Source organism: Lissotriton vulgaris, chromosome 9, assembly GCF_964263255.1.
Source record: "Lissotriton vulgaris chromosome 9, aLisVul1.2, whole genome shotgun sequence".
Classification (NCBI taxonomy): Eukaryota; Metazoa; Chordata; class Amphibia; order Caudata; family Salamandridae; genus Lissotriton; species Lissotriton vulgaris.
In genome coordinates this window covers 650,303,012-650,313,427 of record NC_141697.1, presented here as the reverse complement: position 1 = coordinate 650,313,427, position 10,416 = coordinate 650,303,012, and the positions used below count along the sequence as shown (strand labels likewise).

General features: G+C 49.3%; 1 protein-coding gene across 1 annotated transcript in view; it reads left to right on the top strand.

Annotated features, from left to right (window-relative positions):
- The first annotated feature begins 4,249 nt into the window (after positions 1 to 4,249).
- LOC147692040 (solute carrier family 35 member F3-like) overlaps positions 4,250 to 10,416 on the top strand; it is a 155,866-nt gene continuing 149,699 nt past the window's right edge. Inside the window, exon 1 of the mRNA XM_086936723.1 lies at positions 4,250 to 4,507. Coding sequence (XP_086792849.1) covers positions 4,458 to 4,507 — 50 coding nt within the window. The 5' untranslated portion in view covers positions 4,250 to 4,457. The remainder of the gene's footprint in view (positions 4,508 to 10,416) is intronic.

Genomic DNA, 10,416 nt, shown 5'->3' with positions numbered 1-10,416 from the left:
CTAAAGAAATTAGGCAAGCACAATTTACCTTTATTTTATTCACCTATCCAAGATGACGGACGCATCTTGGATTTGTAAATAAAGTGCAAAATAAAAGCGGGTGTGAGGAGGAGGGAAAAGCAGCACTTGAAGGAGAGAGCAACACGGGGATGAGGGGAGAAACACAGAGACGTTTTAGGGCATAGGCAAAAAGCAATTGTCTAGGGCCCCCACCTTCCAGGGGACCCTCTGGGAAGTGAACTTTCTCTTTATTTGATCCTGTTTATTCTATTTCTCTCTCACCCTCCCTCTGCCTACGCCTACCTCTGACTCGTCTCTCTGCCCAGTGTAATTTCAATATTTTGCGTGTACCGGTCTACTGTTGTTGTGTGTCCCCCTTAAAGCTTAACATTAAATTTAGTCTAGTTTGACATCACAGTGCATGAATCAGGCAATGGGTAATAAGATTCAAATGTGTTCTATCCAGGGCCCCTAAAATATGTTTTGCCCAGGGACCGACCACAAAGACCTTAAGATGACACTGGGATCACATGATGAGGAGAACCACATGGAGTGCTGGGGAAGGGGAGAAACTCAAGAGAGGCAGAGTAAGCAGCACAACACATGGAACAGGAAAGAATTGCATGACCAAAAGAGCAGGTCGGGCGGGTATTTGGCAGGGAAGAAGCAAATGAAGAAGAGAGCTGGAAAACACATGCAGGCTCATTGAGTGCTTAGCCAAAAGAAAAAGATAGTTCCCTGAAAGTGAACAGTGGAAAAACACATGCCTACCGAGCAAATGTATAGTAAAGAAGGTTTGGTCCAGGAGAGTGACAAATGATGAATATTCAAGCCATAAAATAAAAAGCAAGGAAATTAGGCTAACAATAAAGCCAACCAAGGGTAAGCAATGGGTGGGATGCAAGCTCCTAATACGCTGGGTTAATACAATTCAAAACGAACCAACAGACAAACACGGATATGTTCAATGTACTTGTTACAGTTCAGTGTTGTACAAATGGTTATATTGTACTTCCAGTCAAGATCTGGAAAGGTCTAATAGTAGAAAATTACAAACGTCAGAATTGAAAAAAAAGCACTCAAGGGCTTCAAAGAATTTTGAGCTGTAGATTCCTCAGAACTCTTTGTGCGTCTTTCTCGCTCTCTCTCTACTCTCCCAGGGAACGCCAGTACACGCACAATCATGATCCCATCCTGTTGCTAAGGAGCAAGGCCTAGATGAATCACTTCCTTGATGAAACTGTCCTCCCGGGTGACTATTCTCTGTCATTCAGGCCGCCACCTCTCCAGATCTGATGGAAACAAACGGTGGTTGTATTTGTCTATGACCACGTTTATAGGCGCCAGAATGGTGAGGGGTATTTAGCACCTGGTACATACCATCACCATAGGACACATTAATTATCAGGCGCTGTGAATTCTTAGAACCTCATTTAAAGTTTGGTGGACTGAGTACTCTGCCATAAACGTGACTGAGTACCCTGTCTGTCAAACCCTCGGCTGCCGCTCTATTTTAAGTTGGACAGGTCATCGGTTTTCTGATGACGGTGTCCTTGCTGGGTCACCCGCTGAAAAAATCTTGTTAGCTCAGACAGACGAAGTTGGAGCCATCAAAGGAATGGGGCATCAGACTACCTACCTACAGCAAAACTTGGCGTCACTAAGGTTGTGTGATGGAACAACGCATGCCTCAACAATGCATGCCTGAACCATGTGGTCTTAACCACAAACGCGTCTTCCCCACATATGCCTTTACCACACAATTTTGTGGTAAAGACATGATTGGTAAAGGGACATGTGTGATGAAGATCACACTCCTGCCCCTCTGCCCTATAAATTTCCCCGACCGCTATCCTTAACCTTAATACTCGACCTCCCAGCCGCTGAAAACTACTCCGACCACAGCCTCCGTCCCTGAGCACTAAAACCAGCCCCCACCCCCTAAAACTTACCTCCACCTACCTCTACCCCAGTCCAACTGCCCCCTTAGCCCGTAAACTGTCCGTTTCCTGTCCCCTGCCCCGAGCCATAAAACTCCCGACACCCCCAGCACTGAAAACTACCCCGACCCCCCCAGCCCCCAAAACTACCCCCAACCCAAACAAACTACCTCCCCCCTGCGTCCCCTGCCTGAGCCTTAAAACTCCCGACCCTCTCGAAGCCCTGAAAACTACCCCTTAATCCCTACAAACTACCCCTACCCTCCCCAAACCCCACTTACCTCACTGCCTTATCCCGACAGGGGCGGCCTTAGGCATGTGCAAGCTGTGCACCTGCACAGGGCCACCAAACCCCAGGGGCCACCACGTCAATAAATATCCTTAATATAATAATCCTCTGAGGATGAATACATATTTGCGTGGTGGCCCCTGGCAGGGAGTTGGCGGCCTCCGGCTCTGTTCCACTTCCAAACCCCATGACCCCCCCCCCCCCCCACCCTCTTCACTTGCCTCCGCGCTCCGCCCGGACTTCCTCTTCCGGGGCTTCCTACCTACGCTCCCTGCCCAGGGCCGCCATGAGCCTAGAGCCGCCCCTGATCCCGATCTTTTCTGTTCCTGCTTCCTGGTCTTCCGCCGAGCTGCAGCCAGCAACTAGACCTTGCATATGCCTTAACCACGCATATGCATGGTTATGACAAGCATGGTTATGCTTGTGGTGTCAGTACACGTGTGAATGAGGCCGCGGTATTCCGACTGTTTCCCGGTGACTAACACAAAACAAAAAATCAGCCCCATATCGTGGGAGAAAACTCACAGGGTCTTGATGGTGGGTTTTTTTTGTGTTCTGAAGCAAACTCCCAATTTTGGAGTTTGCTTGTAAAAATGTTTTTTTTTTTGCATGGCCACCTAAATGACAGCAGCCACACATCAAACGTTGAGTGCCATCACAGGAACCGAGGTGGTGGTGGCTGATCCTTTGCAGGCACAGAGTTGATCACTGCAGGGTCTGCAGTGACCTTTTAATCTGGTGGGTGTTAGTCCAGGTGGGATGGCGGAAATGACCTCCACCAGTGATGGACCTCAACCACCTAAATCAGTATTCAGAAAATTGTGGAATTGCGGTCTGAATTGATGTGTTCTGCATGAAATTCTGCTTCTCTCAAAATTTTCTCCACATTTCTCAACTGGTAATTTGGACAGGTTTGACCTCATGAAGTTTACTTAGGCAAAAGGGCAGAGTGGGCATTAAATATAGATGTTTGGTATGAATCTTTGTTGTATTCTGCACGGCCGTCACAAGGGGGAGCAGCTAGCGCTGTGTGTCCCAGGCCCTACTCTTCGCGGGACCCCTCACTGCCACTGCTGAGTGTGTTTATACATCACAAAAGCAAGCTTGGCCTGCTTTTGTGATACCTTCATGATGATGCTGGTGGTGACAGCCGCCTCTGGGCTGCTTATATACTAGTGGCTTCCTCCAAATGTGTCCCAGGAAATGATTCGTATTTTGACAGCTCATGCAACCAGAAAATCGGAGATGGGCCCTGCGTGACGTTTGTGACCAAGGTCCCAAAAAACATTCAGACTGGTCTGATATTGGATCATGAATCATGATTCATGATAAATCAATCGAAGCTGAGAAGAAAGAGTGAAGGAGAGCAAGGGATAGAGGAGAGAAGAAGGGAAGGATATGAATGGGGGGGGGGGGGGTGAGAGATGGGTTCAAAGATGGAGGAGGCAGGGGCGTAGGGGGCCGATGCGCCGTGCGTGCACCCAGGCCCTTGACACCCACTTGGGGGAAGAAGGGGGGAAGCAGGGCGAAAAATGAAGATATAATGAAGTTGAACAGAGACAAGCAAGGAAAGGGTTACGAGCTATAAAAAGAAACAAGAATGGGGGAGCGGGAAGAGTGAGTGGTGAAAGGAGGGGACGCGGCAGAGCCGGAGGAGGGGGCGGTGGTGAAATCGCAACTGGTTTTCCGCCGGAGTGCGGATTCTTTTTTTTTCTTCAAGACATCAGTGATCTGCAAAATACATGGAATCAAGACATTTTCATTAGTAGCCCCTCCCTCTCCACTCTCGTCTGACACCTCCTCTCCCATCAGTAGGTAAGGGGGCGCCCTCCCTCCTCCTGGTGTAGGCGCAGAGCACACCGCCGGCTCTTTTCCTCCCTCCGCTCTTCTTACTCACTGTACAGGAGTACAGCACCCCCCTCCTCTCCTGACCGTCCTCACTCACACACCTCTTCAATCCCACCACCGGTTCACCACCCCTCTGCACCCTGTCGCCTCTCTTCTCCAGCCTTCTTTTCTCGTCACCTCTGTCCTCCACCAATTCTTCCCTCGCCCACCAACATCTTCCCATCCACTGCCCCTCTCTCCCTCTGCCCTCCCTTCATAAACGCCCTTCCACCGACCTCTCACCTATTGCCCCCTGCCTGGTGTCCTGAAGCCACTCCGCCGCACTGGGGGTTCACCACCTCCCCCCGCCGCCCCCAGCTCCAGGCTCAGACGGTCTCCGCATGGGGGGCTGGAAACTCCTCCCGCCTCTGAAAGCAAGACGATGGAGCAGGTAGGTGGAAACTGCCCCCTGCTGCGGCCGCAGCCGCCCACTCTGCTGCCAGCCCGCGCTGCGCTGCGCAGGGCCAGTTCAACACACACTGCTCTCTGCCAGTCCACCCTGCGCTGCCCACTGCCAGTTCAACACACACTACCCACTGCCAGTCCACCCTGCGCTGCCCACCGCCAGTCCACCCTGCGCTGCCCACTGCCAGTTCAACACACACTGCCCACTCCCTGCCAGTGCAACACCCACTGCCCCCCCCCCCCTCAGGTCCACCGGCGCACACTGCCACCAGTCCCTCTGCGCTATCTGATGCTGCGTCGCTTCCCTCCTGCGCGCTGCGCTACTACAAGTCTCACCTGCGCACTCTAATACCAGTCCCACCTGCGTGGGCAGTGGGCACTGCGCCGCCTTCCCCACAGGCGCCTTCTTCTGCCGGTCCACCCTGCACTGCCCGCTTCAGTCTGCTGCTAGTCCCACCGGCGCTGCATGATTGCAGCCCCCGTGGCCGCGGCCGGTCTTATCTTCACTGCTTTCTACCTGTTGACCTGCGCACTCAACTGCCAGCCCAATCCGCGCTGCCAGACCCATCTAGACCACCTGCTGCCACTTCCGCCTGACCTTCCTCGCGCCCCGTCGTACCCGCACCTCTGCCACCAGTTCCGCGGAGAGAATATTGATTACTTCACTTATAATGTTCGGACTCCAAACTGAACCCCCCACTAGGCCAGGTGGGAGAGCCAGCTGTTTTAATTTTAGAATTACTAATTTTATGCACATCGTATATTTATGTATTATATGTTTAATTTTTTCTGCAATGGTTTTAAGTAACTTAGCAATTATTTAAATAAACTAAAAGTAAACTGTGCCCAGACAGATCCGTTAGGAGGATATGGAAGAGAAAGTCTTAAAGTGAAATCTGCACCCCTCTCCTCAGTGTCCCGCAGGGGGTCCAGGCAGGATCTCCATGAGTCAGAGGCATCTAACATCTACTCCCAGTACAGAAACATCATTTCCACATGCACCCCCTCTTCCTCACTTCTGCCTCCCGCAATCAGATCACTACTATACTCATCGTCTCCGATGTCTTTCCAAAATCCAATTTGTGTTATCGCTCCAGTCATCCACTGTCACCTTGAGCCGTTCTCTACATCCATCCATCTCCCCACTGGCTGGCGTTCCTCAAGGGTCTGTTCTAGGCTCCTTCCTTTTATTTCTCTACACCGCTTCATGGCCTCTGTTGATTTCTCCTACCAATGATGTACCAACGATAAAGTAGTAAGAAAAACACGGGGGGAGGGTCTAAAGGGACAGTTTATTGACCCCAGTGTGCTACAGTCCCTAAGAACAGTACCAACAAAAGAGTAGCAGGGAGTCAAAGTGAACTAAGTAACAACCTAATGTATGCCTCAAAAGAACAACCAACACAAATTGCTGAAGTGTGAAAAAACGACAATGGGACCACTCAATTCTTCAGGAGAAAAATTCCCATCAGTCACCATCCGGTTCCGCCCTTCATCATCTGGGAACTGTCACCCTCAGAAACAAGAGGTACTTGCAGTGGACCGGTCAGGTTGTTAATGACCTAATCTCACCTGCATAGTACTATGATGAGGGGAAAAAAACTTGAGAAGAGTTGTAGGTGACTGAAAGCAGTGCTAGAACTAGTGAAAGTGCAGTGTGCAAAAAGTGAAGTGTGAAATATAAAATTAGGTAGGGAAGTGAAAAAGATTTATTTATTTAAGAATCACCTCACTCCTAAAATAAAACCATGAGTGCGTTAGTGGTTTAAACAAATAACCACTGATGGCAAGAGGTCGACATGTTTCTGCAGACTCACAAGACCAACAAGCATTGGAAACGCAATAGGTCTCGCAGCATTAGAGTTAGTGCTTTTAGAATTGTTTATGGGTTTTTTTGTAAATCTTTAGCATTTTTGTTTCCTGTAGCCAATGCTAAAGAATTAAAAAAAAAAGCCATAAACATTTCTAAAAGCTCTAACTCAAATGCTCCGAGACCTATTGCACTGTGTGAGGGGTTGAGGGTGAGTGAGGGTGAGTGAGGGTGAGGGTGGGTGAGGGTGAGTGAGGGTGAGTGAGGGGTTGAGGGTGAGTGAGGGTGAGGGGTTGAGGGTGAGTGAGAGTGAGGGTGAGTGAGGGTGAGTGAGGGTGAGAGTGAGGGTGAGTGAGGGTGAGGGTGAGTGAGGGTGAGGGGTTGAGGGAGGGTGAGTGTGGGTGAGCGTGAGTGAGGGTGAGTGAGGGTGAGTGAGGGTGAGGAGTTGAGGGTGAGTGAGGGTGAGGGTGAGTGAGGGTGAGGGTGAGGTGTTGAGGGTGAGTGAGGGTGAGTGAGAGGTTGAGGGTGAAGGGTTGAGGGTGTGAGGGTGAGGGGTTGAGGGTGAGTGAGGGTGGAGGGTGAGGGGGTGAGGGGGTGAGGGGTGAGGGTGAGGGGGTGAGGGTGTGGGGTGCGAGTGAGGGGGTGAGGGTTAGGGGGTGACTGCATAGTCACATCATCTCAAAAAAGCAAATCCCCTTAAGAAATGCAGAATGAAATAGAACGTGAAACATCCATGTGCCTCAGTTTCTTTGGTTTCAAATGGACTGGTAAGTAGGGAGACAGAAGCAGCGCGTTCGTGTTCCTATTGTGAGCCAACACATAGTGGCAGCTCAACATTTCGAACATGTGCAGCACTGGGACTGCAGGGCCCGGGCCTGTGCATTCAAACCCTTTTCAAATAAGCTGGCGCTCATGTGGCAGTCGTGATCGGGAAAGCCCGTGCTGCTAAAATGGCGGCACCCCGCAGATTGCTCTCCTGAAGCTGGCTGCCTGATGGAGTGGAGAGCGGGCGGGCACGGAACGTGAAGCATATAAACTTCAAAGAAAAAGACTCATCAATTACCTAAATAAATGTCAACCGTGTTATTTCGGGAGACTCAAGCCATTTCAGACAGCTACCACGTATCTACAAAGAGAACGCGGTATTGAATGTAAAGTCCCCAAGTGCTCTACTCACATTGCCAATAAATAAAAAGAGAAAGAAAAGAAGAAACCTCGGGACATGGTGTTCATTATATGTCCATAAGGCCACTATACGTGGTATTAGTTATGCGTCCCCATGTGTACAACTTGCAGTGCAGATTAGAAGAGATTAGTAGCTCGAGAGTGAAACTCAGGGACGCGTTGACACATACACGTTCCCTTTATACGGCTGATAATGCCGACTTAGACCTAGTATCCCGGGACACTGTCTAAATTTACGCGTTCCCGATTCTGTTGCTCGCCATATGATAAACAGCGAGACAGCGGGAGACCAAACCGGTGCTTACCCAATTCGTAGTGCGGACGACAGAGGATTTCCCCTTCCTTTCACAGGACTCGCAACTCGCCCAGCAGTCCTAACTTTATTTAGGCGCTCTCGCGTTAGCTCATCCCGAGCAGACACAAATGTAGGACCAACACTGGTCTCATGATAAAAATAAAAGCAGGACTAACATTGATTTTGCAACCAAACATTACGCACTACAGACCGAGAATGGTTATAGCAGAATTCAAAACGCATTAACTGCCTACACCCATTCAGGCTATCTTTTCACGGAAATAATTCTAAACAATTATAAGTAAAATTACGGAGTGGTTTCAAGTCCTATTTAAAGAGCCCACCTCTTTATTTCCATACAACTAGCGATTGGTTAGGTTTCACAGTAGGGGCGAGCGGGCGGGCAGAGAGAGTGAGGGGGCGGAGCGGGGGTGTGGGAGGAGTGCGGCTGGCTGCCTGATAGAGTGGAGAGCGGGCGGGCAGAGAGAGTGAGGGGGCGGAGCGGGGTGTGGGAGGAGTGCGGGAACAGACGGGAGGGGAGGAGAGTAGGAGGAGGAGTAGGGGAGGCATGGCCTAGCGGCCGTGCAATCAAGAAGTGAGGGGGCTGGAGAGTAGGCAAGGCAGGCGGCTGGGGCCATGTGCACGCGCTTTTAAGCTCAATGCGCATGCGCATTGAGCTTAAAAGTCACGGGCACTGCAAGGAATCGCCACGATTCCTTGCAAGTTGGATAAAGAGTCGGTGAGCCCCCATAGTCTCGCTTGCTCGATGCGCATGCACATCGACAGGCGAGACCTAAAAATGTATCCAGCTGCTTCTTCAGGACCAAGAATGCTACTGCTTTAAACATATAACAATGTGTATCAAAAGAAAGAAAACAGATATCACCTGGAATCCAGTGATTCTATCCTTCTCCTGGCTTTGATGTGACATGCCAGGACAGGTTGAACAAGAGGCACACAGCAAGGGAGAAACAAAGAAAAAATTATTAAAGACACAGTGCTGTGTTGATAAACATGTATGTCTAGCACAAAACACTGTCTCAAGCCAGGAGAGAACCAAGAGTGTTCCTATTAAACCTGACACAACATGGTAATAGACTCATAGTTATATGGTTACTCACTCACCAATTCTCTCCTGCCCAGGTTGGTGAGTGAGGGTTCTTTAATAACTTCCTATATGTGTTGAGTTTTCTTATTCTTTCTTTCCCTTGCACTTAACCCTCACACATATATATTTGTTTGAGGTTGTTTGTTGGCTTTTCACTCTTCTGTTGTTTAAAAATAATCTAGATGGGGTAAGAGAGTGAATAGTTATACCCTTACTCTCCTGTTGATAATTTGAGTTTTTAGAGATATTCACGCTTAGTGCGAATATTTCCATCGCTACGCCTGTGTTGCTAATAGGTGATAGCGACGTTAGCGACTGCTTTCAGTCGATAACTGGTTGGGTACGCCCACTTTGCATGTCATTAGCGATAAATATCGCTGACATGCAAAGCGTACCCCAAACCACTCGCTATCGCCTACAAGCTGTCACTAACTGCTGTTAGCGACAGCTTGCTATTATGGCGATAGTATTATCGCCGCTTAGCGTCCAAATACGGCCGCTAAAGCGGCAAAAATTGCCTAACGCCCGCTTGATAATATGCCCCTCAATTCCTTTCAGTGGATCCAAAAAGGAGTTCATCTTGTTTCCCACCTCCTCTAACGCCACAATCTTGCTTTCCACATTCTATGTTCCCAAGCACTTCCTTAAACCCGGGAACCTTCACGAGTGGCTCAAGTCTACCACAAGTCTTCAATTCTTCATCTTCTTCCCTTCCTCTGGTGGCATGTTTCATTTGTTTGATATCAGAAAGATCTATCCACATCTCCCCTTCCAGACCTATACAACATTTATGAACACTCTGCTGATGAGTAAGCAGAACTGTTGCAATCATGGCCTTGCACTTCCTGTTTATCCCTTTGCCATTAATATAAATTCATGATTCTGGTGCTTACTTCTAACTGCAGAATCCTAGTCTTAGCATACTCCCAGGCATCAGACTGGACCTGTAAACCTTTCCTCTAGCAAGGCTCTTGTATGCTGCTATGTGGTGCCATATGGCTCTGCGTTGACTCCATACCACCCCGGAAGTGACGTAGCGGAGCTGAATATAAGCACCACCTCTGCACTTGTAACACGACATGAATACATTGCTGCACTCCTAATTTAGTCTGCCTTCTGATGAGCCCTGAAAATCAAATAAAATCAAGTCTGTTAGGGAAAGATGCCCACTCCTAAGACTATAGGATTCAGACCATGCTGTGACTGTAGAAAACAGATGTCGGTCACAGACCCACATGAGTTATGTCTCTCATGCTTAGGTTCAGGACACAACTTGATATCATGCAAGAAGTGTGTCTTCATGCACCCAAAAGAGGTCTGAGACTTGCAAATCTGAACTTTGCCGAACACAAGAAGTCGTGAGCCTGGTATTGGTCCGGCTCCTGCTCCAAATCGAGGGCGCAGGCTAGCTTCCCCTCCTGAGACTGATTCTACAAGAGATCCGCTTTGCATTTGAAGTCCTCCAGTAAGTCAATGTCAAAGTCTACATGCACCTCT